An 18,881-nucleotide genomic window follows, 5' to 3' on the forward strand; every position below is an offset into this window, starting at 1 on the left:
TATAGGTAGTTAAATTGTATATTTTGTACTAACACTATGGGTTATATGCCTGAAATAAACGATTTCAATTTCAATATTATGCGAAAAGAAATTCTGCGAAGTATTTCTGCTAAACGATATATAACGATCAAGAGAACCTTTACCAGCTGGGGTGGTGAAAAATTCTAAACAAATTAGTAAAACATTTCTGTGAAATTGTATTTAATAATTAATGATTAAACGAACTTACCTGTACGTGAAGTTCAATCATAATTACTCGAAGGGTTTCGTTCGAAGATATTAGCATATATTACACATGTAGTTTCACAATAGACTCGCCATTTCGCACTGAATTTTGGAGAAATAAAACACAAATTAAAAATGAAAAATTAGGGTAGAAGAATATATCGCCTCGATATTCCACCCGCACCAACCAGGCGCCATCATTCTGTTTGGAGAGATGCTGAGCTGTTTCCAACATTTATTTCACGACCTGGGGTTAGGCTAGTCCTAAGGAAGGGAGGGAGGGTTGCTAATATCTTCGAACGAAACCCTTCGAGTAATTATGATTGAACTTCACGTACAGGTAAGTTCGTTTAATCATTAATTACTTTCGGGTTTCGTTCTCGATATTAGCATATATTACACATGTAGATGTTTAGAGAAAGTGTAGGTCGTGAAATATCTTAAATATAACTCATAATTAAACTCTGAATGCAATGATGTACCTATACAGGTGAGAGTCAGAATGGCGGGTGTATGTAAACAAAAATAAACAAAAAGCATACCATATTTTAGTACCTAATTTGTACTATTTGGTACCTCATATAAAAAAATTAGTACCTCACGGAATTTAAAGTTATTACCAAAACACGTTACACCCGCCAACCTGACAGTCAGAATGGCGGGTGTATTTTATTACGCTATGATCCCGCGATTATTGATAAATTCTATAAAAGCCAAATTTTAGTACCTTTTTAGTACTTTAATATTCAATTATAAATTGAGCCATTTTATTTGTGGTTTCCGAGTTATACTCATTTTACACTTTGCATTGCTATTAAAAAAATTCAGGCGCTTTAATTTTTCACCGTATCGATATCGTTTTTAAGAAAAAACGCTACGCTACAACTATTTTTATTACGCCAGGATTTAGTACCTTTCATGATTAATCTGTTACCCTTTCACGGTTAATCTGTTAGGTTCAATTAACTATGAAAATTACGTCTTACAAATGGCCAGGCGCCATGTCAAAGGATTCTTCCTAAGAAATTCCGCTCTTCATTGTGGCCTCATCTGTAGTGCGAACGATTTTAGTTTAGCTGACCGATTTTAGTCAACTAAAATACTCGCCACTCGACTAATATAGTCCGAACTAGGCTATAGTGTTTTTTTTTTCAAAAAACTGTTTAAGGCATAGTATGTAGGTACATGTACAGGCATAGGCTATCAGACTTTGGAACGTTCTCCCACTCTCTATCAGGTAAGCGCAGACCAAATTCACATTCAAGCGTACCTATGCTGCGCAAGCATTTCCTTGACAAACTTTCTTCTTCGTCAACTTAATGATTCACACTAGCTAGGTATACAGGTTGGCCAAAAAATAAGTGCATTTCCGTTGCCAGGGAGGTATATTAAGTATAGATATTAGATTAATAACCTATCGGTGTTTGACTGTTTTATATCGACTACTTTTTCAAATGTCGTTATTTTATCTAAATAAAAACGTGCAAGCCGTGTTTGTGCAAGATTTTCGTAATGTACCATTATAAATTTCATTACTGAACCCTATTAGCGCCTTTTGTGTCTTTAATTTTCCTTTAGAGCGGATGGAAATAAGTAAATCTAAATAACGAAACTTAAAACCGAAATCAGGATCAAAATGGATGGAAATATATTTCTTATGCTCTGATAGAATGTTGTTCTAAAAGGTGTTGATGATACGTTTCTGCACTACGTACTACGTAGAGCATGTTACGTTAAGTTGCAAATAAGACTATGTTAAAATTTTAACGATAAGCAATTGAAATTTGAGTTTAAATGGATTTGTTATACAATTTTCATTCTGATATTTAACTCCCCATTCCATAAATAACGATACTTTTGCCTAAATTGTGAGGTAATTGTAATAAGTACCCTCAAGATTTAATATATAATTTTATACTTAGTCATGTTTTAATAAAACACGTATTTTACTTTCCTCGTATTCGAAATGAAAAGTAGAGTGTTTAACTCGAGTGAAAGGCATCATATCAGCCTCGGACTATTGGCGCTCTCACTGCGTTCGAGCACCAAACTACCTCGGCAGAAATGAGTGCCTTTCATCCCTTGGTTAACAATCTACTAGTAACACACCTTTGTTTTTATCATGAAATGGTGTTAAAAAAATACCGCTAAACATGTGCATCCTTAAAAAAGTTCAACAATAATTATTATTTTAAGTCGAGTGTGAAAATTATAATTTCTTGTAAAGATTAATAGAGTCTGTGCGGAAAGAGAAGAGTCGTGAAATGTATGGGCTGCCTTGAAAATAAAAATGAAAAAAATATTTATACTCGTATAAATATGCCTTACATTCCACGACTCTTCTGCACACTAGTGTTGAGTTGCTCACTCGTGAGGCACCTCATTTGTACCACTCATTTTGTTAATTTGTCGCAGTACTTCGTACCGCAAAAATGTCTTACTTCACTCCTCTATTCATTTTACTTGATTCTAAAATTATCTTTATCCTAAAAGTTCTATTCTTAACCTCCAGAATTGCACTCCAATTAAATGTTACTATTTATTTATTTATAAAGGAAGTGATGAATACATAAATATGTATATACATTAAATATTTTTGTCGCCGTTGGAATGAAATAGTCGACGCTGAAAATATGCTAGTACCTCACTTCATTTGAAGTAAGACATTGTAACACCTCATTTTAGAAAATGAGGTACTCATACAAACTCATTTTAAATTGATGTCCTACCCATCACTACTGCACACACTCTATCGACTGGTCATATGATCAATATGATTATCATAATCCTGACTTACCATAATCATAATTGCATATAAAAGTGCCAAAACGCCGAGCATGACGTGCATGCCTATTTATGTAAATTTAATTAATGTATAATACTTAGTGAACAAAAGCCACTAATAATTACAGCATTCGTTTATTTAATTTGATTTCAAATTGTTTAAGTATTTTCCTCGCGTTGGTGTGGAAAGAAATTGTGTTTCATTTGGTAGCAAAGTTTTTTTAAGCCTCATGCGTTGTAGTTGAAACCCTCGCTACTTTCAAGATTCCTGTACTTTAGAACCACGCGCTACGCTCATGGTTCTATTTTTGAAACTTTCACTTACTCGTGTATCAATATTAGCACGAGGATATTAAACAACAACTTTGCCCCTTGTAAAACAATTGCACATTAATGTGCCCAATAATAGGGCAGACATTAACGAAATAGAAATTGCTCAGGACGGATAGTTAGTGTATTATTATAAATATTATTATTTTTGTATCTCCTTGGATATCACGGGCCTATAATCCCGGTTTTTTGATAGGCTTGCGTGGGGACACAGATCCAACACGTAGAGGCCCCTTGGAGAGCTTTTATGTCATGTAGAACGCCTGCTGGAACCCGTTCACAGGTGCAACAATAGACAGAGGCATTGGGACTATTGTAGAAAAAGAGAACAGTATACCGATCTATGGATTGAAGTTTGGGTGGACTATGAGACTGGGTTATTACAAAGACGTACGGACACCTGCCATAACAATGTGTTCACAAGTTATCGAGGCAGGTGGGGACTTGCCGCGCACTAGATGGGCCTATTATTTTTATTATTATAAGCCTATACAATTACAGTGTCCCACTGCTGGGCAAAGGCCTCCCCCCCTCGATCTCCACTCTTCTTATTTGATTAATCACCATGTACCTACTTAAGAGTAGGTATTATGTACACAATTACATGCACAACGAAGAGCGGAATTTCTTCTTAGGAAGAATCCTTTGACATGGCGCCTGGCCATTTGTAAGACGTAATTTTCATAGTTAATTGAACCTAACAGATTACCCGTGAAAGGGTAACAGATTAATCATGAAAGGTACTAAATCCTGGCGTAATAAAAATAGTTGTAGCGTAGCGTTTTTTCTTAAAAACGATATCAATACGGTGAAAAATTAAAGCGCCTGAATTTTTTTAATAGCAATGCAAAATGTAAAATGAGTATAACTCGGAAACCACAAATAAAATGGCTCAATTTATAATTGAATATGAAAGTACTAAAAAGGTACTAAAATTTGGCTTTTATAGAATTTATCAATAATCGCGGGATCATAGCGTAATAAAATACACCCGCCATTCTGACTGTCAGGTTGGCGGGTGTAACGTTTTTTGCTGATAACTTTAAATACCGTGAGGTACTAATTTTTGTATATGAGGTACCAAATAGTACAAATTAGGTACTAAAATATGGTATGCTTTTTGTTTATTTTTGTTTACATACACCCGCCATTCTGACTCTCACCCTATACAGTGTATATTTCTTACACATATGAAAATTAATTATAATAACAATTTTTATCTTAACATAACATTAATTATGAAGTATACTATTACAAGTATATAAATCAATGTTACTAATAGACTGCTCAGATATTATTTTATTACTACTTAAAGTTTGGGATGTAACATGTAACCTTATTATGAGGTTATCTAAATTAAATAAATAAAGAATCAATATAGCTTCAAATATTATTAGTTTTGTCCAAATGTGTTCGTTCGTAGGGTACTAATGGCAGTATTTTTTATGTTTTTTTTTTAACGTTTTGGTCACCAATCAGCTAAATTATTTAATAATTTATCAACGTTCCAAGTCAAATTACATTTGGGTAATGCCGTCTGTAAACAAAATACACCTTTAAGGTATCGCTTGATTAAATAATTTCTAGTTACATTGATTAAACAACTTTTTTTTTTTTAGCGATTACGCTAAAAAAAAAAAAGAGAGAGCTTTCTAGGGCTTAAAGTTTTTGCTAATTATAGCAAAAACTTTAAGCCCTAGAAAGCTGCTAGGATCTGGAAGTAATTTCTAGGTATATAAGGAGCTCTCATGTTTATCCCATAAACCAGCGGTCGGCAACCTTTTAGCAGCCAAGGGTCACATAGTAGCTAACGTAGGTGACGCGGGGCGCACTTAGTTAATTTTTATAATTTTGTCAGACATTGTCGTTTGTCAATATTACATACAAAATAGCCAGGGAGGCTCGCGGGCCGCAAGTGATAGGTTCACGGGCCGCATGCGGCCCGCGGGCCGCGGGTTGCCGACCGCTGCCATAAACCAGTAGCAGTACTCGTATCGTCGCCACAAGCTGCTCCCCACCCCACTGTTGAGACATCTGTGTAAATCACCAAGGAATACCTAATTATATGATATTTATCATCAAGAGTGTTACGGAATTAAAATACTCTTTTCTCTGTTGATTATAAATAGTGACGTGAAAGATATTTCATAACCCAAAATTATATTTATCAAAGTGAGTATAACTGTGTTGTTGATCGTATACGTATCGTATACTATAGTCCACTCGACGTGGTCTAACGTCTATGACGTGAATATTGATGACGCGGCGAAGTCCTCGAGTTGCTGCGGTGCCTCGTCGTCGTCTGCCTCGAAGTCGGAGCTGGATTCGTCGACCGCCAGTTCCGAGTCCCCGATTCTGCGATCTGCGGTCTGCGATTTGCAGGAGAGCCTCGTGCATTTTCGTGCTCGTACTTGTTTGTCGGATTAGGCGCGTCAGCCTTAGTAGACCTTATATCTGCCCCGGTTTTACTTATAGTCTTTGCTGACTTTGAAAGTTTCTACCAAATTGCTGCCGAAAAGTAGATCTTCGATCTTGGTCGTCTCTAGTTGATCTTTCAGCTCTTTTTTCACCGTTGACAGAATAAAAAATCTGCGTAACATCGAATCACTATGTTCAATGTCACTTAAAATTCGCGCTGCATCCATTAATAATCTAAGGACCTCCTGATTTTTTCTGTCAGATACCATAAGAAGTGTGACAAAGCGCAGGAGTTTAAAATCTGTTTATTTTCTATCCCTTTGTCACGTTTGGCCTGGCTTTCAATCAAGGATGCTCGTATCTCTGGATTGAGCGTTGGAGCCTTAATCATTTTACAATTACCAGGGATCAGATATTTATCTTTAATCTCTGCGCGGCTCTCTTTAGTAAGACCTGAAGTGGCTAAGTGATTTAATCTGATTGCTAGGTCACTTTGTATGTCGTCACCGTATTCTTTTATGACAGTTAATTGGGTCTTCGCCTAGTATTGCTAACAAATCCGGGTCATGAATCTCATTTGGTATATTTATTGGTGCTTGTGCCGGCTGCAGTACCTCTGAAGGCGCGGCAATACTTGCATCAGCACGGGTTGGTGTAGCGACGGTGGTGAGCGCCGGCACTGAAGTAGGGGCAGGCGACTGTCTGGCGACGACGACAGAGGACGGCAAGGTTGCGGCGGCGGCGGCGGTGGGTGAAGGCGCGGTAGCGGCGGCAGGCAGCGGCTCGGACGCGGCGGCCGCGGGGGGCGCGGGGGGTTCGCAATCATCGACGTCGCTCGGATCCGGTGCCGGCCAGTAATCGTTCCAATAGGAACACCCAGGCTCGGGTTCGATGACGTCATTGTCAACTTTGGCGATTGATTCGCATTCTATGTAGAAATATAAAAGAATATATTTTAAGGGGTAGTGAGACTCCTTGAATATGAGAAACACGCAAACCCACTAAAATGACCAGTATTTTAAACTTTGTCAGTTTTACAGTATGTCACGGTGGGAACACCCCAAGAAGGAGAACCCGATTGTGTACATATTTTCAGTTTGGATTTGGAAAGCCCCATATGGACAGTCCGATTATCCAGCGGTTTAATACATTTAGTACACTCCTTGATTATATTAATATTTATTTAGTTGCAATAAATAATGTTAAAAAAGAAATATATTACATGGATTTGGAAAGCCCCATGTGGACAGCCCGAATATCCAGCGTTTTAATCAACCGACATTACACTTTTGAAACTAATTATCATTCATAACGTCGAAAAATAACCGATTTACGTAATCTAGATAGGTAACTACTCACCCTGCGGGTTATGAAGCGAAGCACCGTCACCACACGAAGACAAAGAACTATCGCGACGGCGGTTACGCCGACTATTAATCCTACGTTTTAATTTTTCGGCATGGTTTAAAACCGATGATATACCTATTGTACTTTTAACACACAAAAGAAACGCTAATTTAATTTTAATACTAAAAGCAACGTGCGAAACAGCGAAGCACTAAATCGTGAATGATGGCGCCTGGTTGGTGCGGGTGGAATATCGAGGCGATATATTCTTCTACCCTAATTTTTCATTTTTAATTTGTGTTTTATTTCTCCAAAATTCAGTGCGAAATGGCGAGTCTATTGTGAAACTACATGTGTAATATATGCTAATATCGAGAACGAAACCCGAAAGTAAGTTTAATAACAAACGAATGTAGGTATGTTTAGGCAACAACGCGACTACTGATGCGGTTAATTCAAGTCATGCTTATTGGTACGATTCATTCGACCCACTATCGATTTACGAAAGAAATTATGATAACATTGGTGAAAGTTGAAATATGTACTTGATACTTTTCGGATCAAAAGAACGCCTCGCCTATGGGGACTCCGATTGAAACTGAGGGCAATGAACTTTGTTGTTATTCGGTTAGCACCATCTTTGACACAACTAACTGAACTGACCATCCGAAAACTAGAGATGCCCCGAATAGTGGTTTTGGCCGAATACCGAAAATTCGGCTCCTCTCTCGGCCGAATACCGAATATTCGGTATGACATGCGAACATTTTGAGTCACAATTATTATGAAAACTGATCGCTAACAAAGCTCAACGTTAGATGACGTTAGCTAAGATATATTTTTGTTGAACAGCATTAATTAATCGAGTCAAACAAAAGACACTCATGATAAAAATAAAATGTTTTTTAATCAACAAATGCTCAAAAAAGGGTCTTCGCATTTAACAACTTTCCAAGAACACATTCTAAATATACCTACATAGTTTTTGGTTATTTTTATTGTGCAATTTTTATTTTTAAGTAGATGCAAGATGCAACAGATATTCGGTATTCGGCCGAATAGTAGGCAACATTCGGCCGAATACCGAATATTCGGCAAAGAGGCCGAATACCGAATAGTTGCTGAATATTCGTGGCATCTCTACCGAAAACCTTAATGCAATGAAATAAGGTCTGCTAATGATCAATTAAATGTGTTGCTATGAGCACTGTTGGCCGAAACGTTAATGCAATTGAAAATGTTGGCCATTACCATTATAAATTGAACCGTAAACTGTAATCGTCCGTTACGGTTTAAGGTTCAATTTATAATGGTTAATGGCCAACATTTTCAATTGCATTAACGTTTCGGCCAATACTGGCTATGAGTATGAGTAATGTTTACTTACTAAAAATCGGCAAAGTGCGTGTCGGACCACACAACCTATAATGGAGTTTCGTACCTTCGCTCGTACCTAGAAATAGTAAAAGCATAATGCGTTTGTTTTAAGCACTTTTTTACAGGGGTGGATCAACTTTTTTGTGTTTAAGAATAATTTGTGGTGTGTTTGTTAGAAGAAATGTTGTAAGTATCACGTTTAGTAGATGGCAAGTTTGATAAATATAAATACCTTAAAATCAGGGTTTTTACAGCTGTCCAGGGGAGCGTAACTATGGCGATGAGACGAGGGACACCAAAAAGTTGATTCACCCAGAAACAAAAAATTTTTGGGAAAATAAATCAGAAACTTCAAAATACCACCTATATTTCTGTACACATACTGGTCCTCTACCATACCAATATTATAATTTATAAATGCTCTGCGTGTCTGTTACCTATAAGTACGTTCTCTACACGATTTACATGAAATTTGGTATAAGTAGATAGTGTTTTCATTATGGAAATCATCCCTTATAGAAGTGGAATTTACTACATAAGTACTAATTTCAGACGAGTTCCTAGGTAGAAGTTATTACTATAAGCACAGATTATATAATAGTTCTTACGAACAGATACTTATCTCTCAAAGAAAACGCAAATACCTACCGTTTTGATACCTACACAAAAATACAATGGAGTGACCTTCAACGCGCCGCTTCCCGCACCGCGCGCGCCGGCACAACGCTAGGGTTGCCGACGCTTAGAAATGATTTTACAAATAAGTAGGTACCACTTAACTATACATTCTATAGAATACACCTACCTAAAATATAAGTTTTAATTGTCCAACTTGCATTAGAACTTGCCATATAAAATCATAGCGTACAATAACTATACATGAGTAAGATAAGTTGCAATTAGTTATTATAATATTCCGTTTATGCGTTTTATTCCGACAAGTGACTGCAAGACATTTTAAAAGGTCATCTCCCTGCAGTAACCGCAGTGTTTACGCCGTTTTATAAATTACTTATATGTATTGAGAATGTCTATCTATACTATACTTTTCCTATCTATCGGAAGAGCAAAAACGGTTTTTTTACTCATTTTGCTGTTTCTGCATCCATCGACACTAGAAGCTGTGTTATTTGTTCGTGAAGAAGACATTTATTTCGCATACAATTTGGCATATTCGAGCGCGCGGCGACACGACGTGCGTGCGTGAGCGCGTGTGGCAACCAACTGGCTTGCTTTTCTACCGTGAACGGGAACAGATTCGTAGGTATAAAACCGAGCTCGCGCGGAGAGTTCCATAGGCCTGCTATAAGTAGGGTTTGCACGACGGATCCGAAATGTATGGGAATATCCACGGATCCGGATAATTTCATACATTTCGGATCCGGATTGCAAACCCTAACTATAAGTAATAATATATTTACAATATAGGTAAGTAACAGTGTGGTTCTAAAATGGTTTAAAAAATGTAAGTAGGTATCTGTATGATAATGTAGCGAATTTAGCGCACGTTAAATAAAATAGTTGATCTTGAGACTCACATACGTATTTACAAATCGTCAGTTACGAGTAAAATGTAAATTTAAAATGAACAGCGCCAAAGAGTGATTAAATCGGTCGATGTCTGGTGCGCGTAGTGCGACGTTGCCATACTTACTCTTACAACATGGCCGCGCGCTAGTCGTACCCGTTTCCGTGTGAAACTCGATTCAACTACGTTGACTGTGTTGCGTTGCGAGTTGCGAGCTTGCAAGGTGGCACCGAGCAGAAGTGCGGGGAGTGGGAGCGAGGGTAGCTAGGCGCACGGCCGGCGGCAGCGGCGTGCGGTGCGACGAAGCGAGGCCAATCAGGCAGGATGTGAGGAAGGGGGAGGGAGATACCGGCTTGTTGGGTGACGTCAGTCTGCTTTCTGAATAGCAAACTTGCATAGATATAAAACGTAGCCATCTTCAAGATACATACATAAATAGGTACGTTGATGTCATGTCAAGTGTATTATTTTTACTGACGTTGATTACCGGGTCCTCTATTTTTATTAGACACGAATCAAGCGGCATGAAGTTTACCCATTAATATTCATTTAATTTGATTTGAAACAAATGCATAGGTTTCTACATTTTGTATGTAAAGTTGACGAAATATAAATTAGCCGATCTTGTTCAAACCTGTTCGAGAGATCAGCTCACTTTATATTTCGTCAACCTTATCTAGTCTTATTTAATTGTAGGCAGGTAGATATCTACTGGTAAAGGTCAATGACACGTAATTGAAATGAACAAAAGAATGAGTATACTTATGTATATTATTTGTTATACTCGGAAAAATTGATATTTCATTTTACCAAAAGCGGGTCTTTCCGCGTAACTCGGACATGACAACGAAAAAATAAACTATTGAATTTAGAATGTGTTTGAATGTAGAATAATCAAATGAGGGTAGCAGAACAAATTTTATAACCTTAAGTCAATAATAAGTCAACGGTTGTCATAATTTCCGACATTGTAAGTGCTGCTTGCGGAATCAACTACGAACGTAAAATAAGTGATTATAAATATTACGACTTTAATTGATTTTTACGCAAAGAAGAGGTAAGTAACCTTTATTTATCTGTTGTCTATTAAATTATTCACGCGTTACTTTGATTACAATTATCATAAGTCGAAAGAAAAATATGTAAGAGGTGAATGAAAATTGTATGTCGTTGAGTAACGTGAGTAACGTAAAAAACAATATTTTTCATTTACTGTACTGAAACTTTGGACAAACGAACTTATATTGAACTATGTGTATGATTGGGCTTAGATGGTGTCATTCTCGCGGTTTATTTCTCCGCATAAGTGTTATTTTATAGAAATACATGACTTGAGATACTTGTAACGTGAGTCACAGTGAATCGCGTTGTTGCAACTGTAAAGCGAGTAACTAAATATTTGAATGTATATTGTAGCTACAATGCCTCTATCAGCGGCAGAAAGGGCAAAAAGAAGAAGACAGAAGCTGAAAGACGACGGAAAGTACGAAGAGTATAAGAAAAAACATAGGCTTGCCGCCAAAAAAATCAGGCAAAAGAAGAAGTTGCTAGATAACATGACTCAAAAAAAGAAAAACCAATTTATAAAGGATGAAAGAGAAAAAAACAGAAAAAGAGTTGAAAAACATATAGATCAAAGAAAAAAGCTGAATAAGCAAGAGCCTTAGATAGTTCAATTGCATCCTCATCTTCGATGTTAATTAATCGCCAAGCTTTGGGTAGAGCTAAATAACGTATCAGAAAAGTTCTAATTCTAATAATAATAAGTAAAAAATATGCTATTTGTTTGCTAGAAATGATAAAAAATATCAAAATATTCTAGGTAGTCGCAAGTAACGTGATTCACGAAATCGCTGTAATGTGAGTTCGTAAGGTTTTATATTTTATTTAAATAAGGGTGTATCTTTGATTTCATTTGGTTAACTATTAAAGAAGCTTGCATATTTATGTCATTGTTTTGTTATTTTGTTAAAACTAATTCATTCAATAATCAAAGGGAAATCAATAAACACAAAAGGCGTAAAACTCCGTGTCCATTTCTTGTAACGTGAGTCATGGAGTTATTTTCCACTTTTCTCCAATTTTTATAATTTGATGGAGAAAAAGTACTTCGATAAATGATTCGCAGTAATGTACTCTGTGATATTATTATCAAGTTTTCGACGTAGAAAGCTCTTGATCTCAAATATACGACAAGATTGTTAGGAATAGTGACTACAAAGTAACGTGAGTCACCGTGGATTTACCCAAGCCATTTTATGAGTCATACATGCGTATGCTACTGGTATGGTAGGCGTGAATGCATTGGGGATTGGGGAGCTCTTTGAACTAGATAGGTAGGTATATCATTGTTGTCATATACATTTATTCTCCTCCCATTCTACCGTTTTATGTTTTGTTCTCTACTCTTTGTAGTAAACAGGAAACAAGAATTATTAATTGATATTATTAAGGCTTCGTCACACAGGCGCGTTTTCCGGGCGGGGCGTGAGCGCAGCGTGAGCGTTTTATATGTAAAAGCGGCGCGCCCCGCTCACGCCCCGCCCGGAAAACGCGCCTGTGTGACTTAGCCTTTATGGTTGCTTATGGCGATTTTATTATTTGAAAGAAAAATGCCCACAGTTTATGAGAAACAGTTAACTATAAACTAGTCAACACTGTGGGAATTATACTCCATGCTTCAGGCAACGATGTATGTAAAACATGAAAGACTATGTAAACTAAGGCTTCGTCACACAGGCGCGTTTTCCGGGCGGGGCGCGCCCTTTTTACATATAAAACGCTCACGCCCCGCTTACGTCCCGCCCGAAAAACGCGCCTGTGTGATGTAGCCTTTAGTTATGTGGCGAAAACGACAGTCAGTCGAAAATATCAAAGATACATGAAAATATATGGGTAATAAAAATACACGACACGTGTAAAATAAACGTGTGATAAAGATATAGGTATGTGTTAAGGCTTAGTCACACAGGCGCGTTTTCCGGGCGGAGCGTGAGCGGGGCGCGCCGCTTTTACATATAAAATGCTCACGCGCCGCTCACGCCCCGCCCGGAAAACGCTCCTGTGTGACGAAGCCTTTAGATATATTTGGTGTGTAGTTTACTTTTAGTTTTTCTATAAATAAAACTTTGATTACTTGGATTTTTTTTATTTATTTCATTGCATGTTTGAGAAAAGCACTACATATATACTTCGCTTCGGCGTGAAAAGGGGTTGGCGGCCTCATAACTATCCGGCATCACTACGTTCGGTCGTCTATATGCATTCGGCTGGCAACCCCTTAAGGTTCCGTCACACAGGCGCGTTTTCCGGGCGGGGTGTGAGCGTTTTATATTTATACTTGGTCAACCAGATCTTGACAGTAGAAAAAGGCGGCAAATTTGAAAAATTTAGGTGCGAAGGGATATCGTCCCATAGAAAATTTGAATTTAGCGCCTTTTTTTACTGACAAGATTTGGTTAACCAGCTATAAAAGCGGCGCCCCCGCCCCCCACTCACGCCCTGCCCGGAAAACGCGCCGGTGTGACGAAGCCTTTACTTCCCAGCCTCTGTAGTAATGTACTATTTTTTCCCGCAGCTATGGCCGAGTCCAGAATGTCAAGTTGCTGGGTCGAACGGAGAACGCAAGCGCGCTGGCGGGCGGGAGCGCGATTAGTGGGTGCGGTATTTGTGCCACGGTGGCCTTTATGGACATTAAGTCCGCATCGAAGGCCCACAACGCGGAGCACGTGCTTGACGACCGCACCCTTACCACCGAGTACTACGAGCCGGCCGCGATACCGACGGCGGCCGGAGCGCCCTCGGCCGGCTCGTCACCCGCCGGCTCCGGATACTCGGGTTCTTCGTCCTCCGTGAATTCAGCGCCTAACCCACCCTCCACTTCGCGGTACCATCTATCGTAAGTGCTACCGTTATTATTAAACATTTTATAGGCTGATTAAAGGTCGAACCACACCGAAGTGTGATGCTGCACTGCACGTCATTGGCTTCCTGCGCATAGACGTGCTTGCAAACGTCAGTTGTAATGTATAAAAAAAATATGAAAGATATCTTTGCACGCACTGCGGTGGTTCGGCCTTTAGACGATGCTAGTCTCTGGAATGCCAACACACTATAACAGTACAGTCAACATCAAACTTACTAGCATCGTCAAAATCAGCGTTAAGGCTTCGTCATACAGACGCGTTTTCCGGGCGGGGAGTGAGCGAGGCGTAAGCGTTTTAAATGTAAAAGCGGCGCGCCCCGCTCACGCCCCGCTTGGGAAACGCGCCTGTGTGACGAAGCCTTTATTGGTCTCCCCGTTGATGCCGTACTTTGCATACAACGCTCCTATAGATTTGTTGCTCTGGTACCTCCAATGGGACGTACGCAGCGTACGGCGTCAACTGTAGGCCGAGATTCAAAGCCCAGTTTTATAAAGCTCCGTTATTTCTCTCAAATAAAGGCAAAAATAAATTTGAATGACATCTCGGATCAACGGATCTTTGTAAAACCGAACATAAGCGTCACTTGCACGTATGTATTTCGATGAAAAGGTCATCAACAGGAAACATTTTCTTTTGTAGTTTTGTTCCATTTTAAACCTGGGGCTCTATTGGACTACTTATGTAATTTTAGTGACACTTCGCAACAGGCAAAATTTTATTATTCCAATTTAAATGATAGATACATTAACAGATATCGTTATCGCGGTTGCAAAATAAAAAGATAAAGAAAACACGCTACAGAACGTTTATTTAGGAAGAGTAACACTGAAATAAATGCCTACTTGTTCAAATGTTGTGTTATTACTTATTGTGCTCTATTAAGGCTCCGTCACACAGGCGCGTTTTGCTGGCGGGGTGTGAGCGGGGCGCGACGCGAGCGCCTCGCGCGCGCTATCTGCGCGTGGCCGCAGCGCCCCGCCGGCGCGCCGCGCGCTTCCCCAGCTTTGATCGCACCCGCGCAGTCACATGGCTCCTCTACACGATGGGCCAGCGCCGGCCACTCCAAGGGACGCAGCCATGCGGTAGAATGAGATAGCAATATCACTTGCTCCCTCTAACGCATAAATGCGTCCCTTGGAGTGGCCGGCGCTGGCTCATCGTGTAGAAGAGCCAACACACAACATAGCGCGCGTTGCGAACGGTTTGGGTTGTGAGCGCGGCGCTGGCGGGCCGCGAGCGTGACGTTGGCGCGACGCGCGCGTTCTGCCGGCGTCCTCAAGGCGCGATGCGGGCGGGACGCGGGCGCCGCGCGCGCCGCTCTCATCGCGCCCCGCTCGCAAAACGCGCCTGTGTGACGGAGCCTTTAATTATTTTCGTAATAATGTATAAAATCAGATTTTCTTTTCACATCTTTGATGGTGGAGTTACTGCGAGTTTGATATCTTTTCACATTGTACTAAATATAAGGCAAAACAATAGGGAATATTACGCGAAACTCTGCGTAGGGGACGCCACTACCACAATTACTCACAATCTGAGGGTCTACTCTATCGCAAACGAGAGAGTCGAAATTTTGTTATCTATCTAACCTCTCTATCACTCTTGCATATTCGAGCTATAAAGAGGCAGATAGCCGAGTTAAGATTTTCCCGGTAGCCACTTAGTAAACAAAGTGCCTTGATGTATCAATGTCATATTTCATTGTCTGTGAAAACTTGTTAAAAAAACAGTATAAGGCATATAGTATGTACAAGTTACCCTATGGTTTACGATGGGTGCTAGTGCTGCACTCTCGGCGGCAGAACATTGCAGTAATACTCCCTATTGAAAGAAAGAAATATCATCGGGTGTGCAAATGTGCACATCGGCCAAAAGATTTCACTTTACGGGTGTCACTTATTATTGCTTAGTTTAATAATCTTTGCTTACTAAGTCATTTTTGCAACCGAGAAACCGATGTCTTCACGTGTCCAGTCCATCCAACTCCATTTTCTACGAAGTAGACATACTTCGTGATATCATCATGTTGCCAGAAAACTGGTGAACTCTCAAAAAAAACTATTTCGTCGTTTTCCTTGAGGCGAAATTGACCGGGGCCACTAACCTTTCAAAAATAATAATGATACGATAGTACAGGCACACCAGATACGTATGAAGCACGGCTCCGATTCCCTGTGATTTTCCGATTCGACACCACACCATATTTAAAAACATGGGAAACATGTAAATAAATTATTATACATGGAAGCTTTACGTAATTTAATTACATACGTGCAAATGACCTAAAATCTTCTTAGTGACCTGCCTTTTGACGGTGTCGGTCACCTGTTTTTCGTGTTCTGAACCCTGGCATCATAGTATCCACAATGGGCCTCACTCAAGACGCTTATATTGCAATGTTGTGGTAATTTGAGCTTAAACAGCGGCATGTTCTTTATGTCCTCGCACAATCGGTGCCGCCGCCGTTTAGACAGTGAGCGCAACGTCGGAGCTCAAGGATTTGCAAGGATTGCAGTGATTACCTTGGATTGCAGTGCGTGAATTTCCAAATAAAAGTGACTCAGTGAAGTGATGATAAAAATGTGACAGTGTGTGCGTCTACATTATCGGATTTGTGGATTGCAGTGAAACATGGATTATTATATTGTCACTGTCCCTGGCGGCGGCCCCAAATGGTTTTATTATGCACCTTGTTATTAACTGTGTGTTATTATGATATAAGATCTGGGCTTCGTAATATTAATCATGTGTTTTGTTTTAACATACTAAGTTTGCGAAGCGGATTTTAGTCATGTGCTCTATATAATTCACTTTCTCACACGGCTTTGGCCACTATCTCAATCGCGAATTGTTAATATTGCAATTACATTTCAAATTAAAATATCTAATAATTACATATTTTAATTTGAAATGTAATTATTAGATTCTAATTCATATCAATTATTTCATAAAATACTCAAACAAAACTAGGTAGTTACATGTATCCGTTTTCAGACTAAGATATTGATATTTTAACTGAACTGAGGCGGTTCGGTTGGTATAGCAGTTAACGCAATGGTCAACTTCCATAGATGGTAGAATTCTTTAGATGAGCACTTTTTATCAGAATTTCTGTTGGAATTTCAGATAAAAATGTCCATATTGCACTTGAACTACAAGCACCCTACCCTACTGTTAGTAGGGGAGCCCAAGAGGGGATTTTTGTGTTTACTCGAGCGCGTCAGATTAAGATGAGTGATATCTTGCTACCCCGTGTAGTACCTACCTACCCCTACCCCTACCTATACCCCTACCTCCCTACCTACCTACCTTTACCCCTTTTAACCATATATGTTGGGCCCTTGGTTGGTGGGGGGTTCAACAAATTGTTAAGCAGATTGTGGATTTGGTCATATTAGTCCAAATAAACGCTATAATTGTGCTATTACTAAATCTGATAATTATTTGCACGCATTCCCTTAATCTCACGGTTATAATGTAAAAATTAGGCGTCAAACTTGTGTTCGTCAGATTAAGAAAATGCCTACAAATAAGTGTTATATTAAGTTATAGAAAAAATATAGCATTAACGTGGACAACAACGACCAAACCCACAAACTGCTTAACGATTTTTTAACCCTCCACCAACCTCCCGAAATTTAAAAAAAATTGTAGACGCTTTCCGGCTCGCTGGAAAAAAACTTTATATAACTTTTTTTTCTTCTTATCATCTAATATTTCGATTCCAATAGGTCTGTACGACGCTCGAGTAAGTACATATTTAGCATCGTCGACTCCCCAACTATGTGCTGGAATATGAAAGCCACATTGAAACTGTCACTTTTGAAGCGCATTTTTTCATAGTAAATGGTAATATTTTTAAGTTATATACTGGTGAACTATTTTAGGTAGCCTAGCCCATTATTTAGAATGAAAACAAAAATAAAAATATTGCAGGTCCCCTATTCCGTTAACTTTGGCGTATTATCTACAATCTACAACTACATATAAGACGAGAACCCGATCGAAATCGCCTTTTCGTACAAACGTAGACGTAGTCCTCATTTTCTTCTCTGTATAACATTATTGAAAATATTTGAATAATGTTATTTGTTTTACAAGGGGGCAAAGTTGTTGTTTAACCGCTCGTGCTAATATTGATACCCGACCCGAGCAAGCGAAATATTCCAAAATTGAATCGAAAAATGGAATCTTGAGCGTTGCGAGGGTTTCAAAGCACGAGGGTTAAATTTACACAAATTTTGCACAAAATTCTTCACCCGAAGAAAATATTAACTAAGATATCAAACCAAATCAAATCCAAATTAATGTTATTCACATCACAAGCGATGTGTTATGTTACAGGCTTCGTTACACAGGCGCGTTTTCCGGGCGGGGCGTGAGCGGGGCGCGCCGCTTTTAAATATAAAAAACGCTCACGCCCCGTCTGGAAAACGTGCCTGTGTGACGGAACCTTAAATATTGATCATTCAAAATCATCAAAAGTCTGCGGCTGTCGGAAATTAAAGAATCTTTGCGTCCTTGTCTACAAAATCTCTCATACGCCCCACGTTGCACAAGTCTAGAGCTTGCAAATATTCGAAACTTTCAGATATTCGAATATTCGACTTTTTCTGACGACGTATTCGAATATTCGAATAATTATTCGAATATTATAAAAAATAAGAAAAGGAACGAGAAATCGGTTTATTATCGTTTTATTCAAAAGCTTTTTTCACATATTGCTAAAACTAAGGATATTTGGCAGAAATCCACTTAATTGACTAGATTTTATCATCCTACTATTTATAAGATGCCCACATTTATAAAAACAAGTAAAACGCCAAAATTAGACGTATTTAATATTTCTTGATAAAACTTATTATAAATGCGTCGTTGCGTGAAATAATATAACTTTAACCATCCAAACACCTAGGTATGTAAGATATATTTTTAGTAGGTAATTA

At 38.9% G+C, this 18,881-nt stretch overlaps 1 protein-coding gene across 5 annotated transcripts in view; it reads left to right on the forward strand.

Annotated features, from left to right (window-relative positions):
* The window catches only part of LOC134654010 (protein split ends), a 123,006-nt gene that overhangs the window by 23,435 nt on the left and 80,690 nt on the right, over positions 1–18,881 (forward strand). For all 5 annotated transcript variants that reach the window (XM_063509380.1, XM_063509381.1, XM_063509383.1 and 2 more), the window contains exon 2: positions 13,587–13,907. In XM_063509380.1, coding sequence (XP_063365450.1) covers positions 13,587–13,907 — 321 coding nt within the window. The remainder of the gene's footprint in view (positions 1–13,586; positions 13,908–18,881) is intronic.

This window comes from Cydia amplana, chromosome 14 (assembly GCF_948474715.1).
Source record: "Cydia amplana chromosome 14, ilCydAmpl1.1, whole genome shotgun sequence".
In the NCBI taxonomy this organism is placed as follows: domain Eukaryota; kingdom Metazoa; phylum Arthropoda; class Insecta; order Lepidoptera; family Tortricidae; genus Cydia; species Cydia amplana.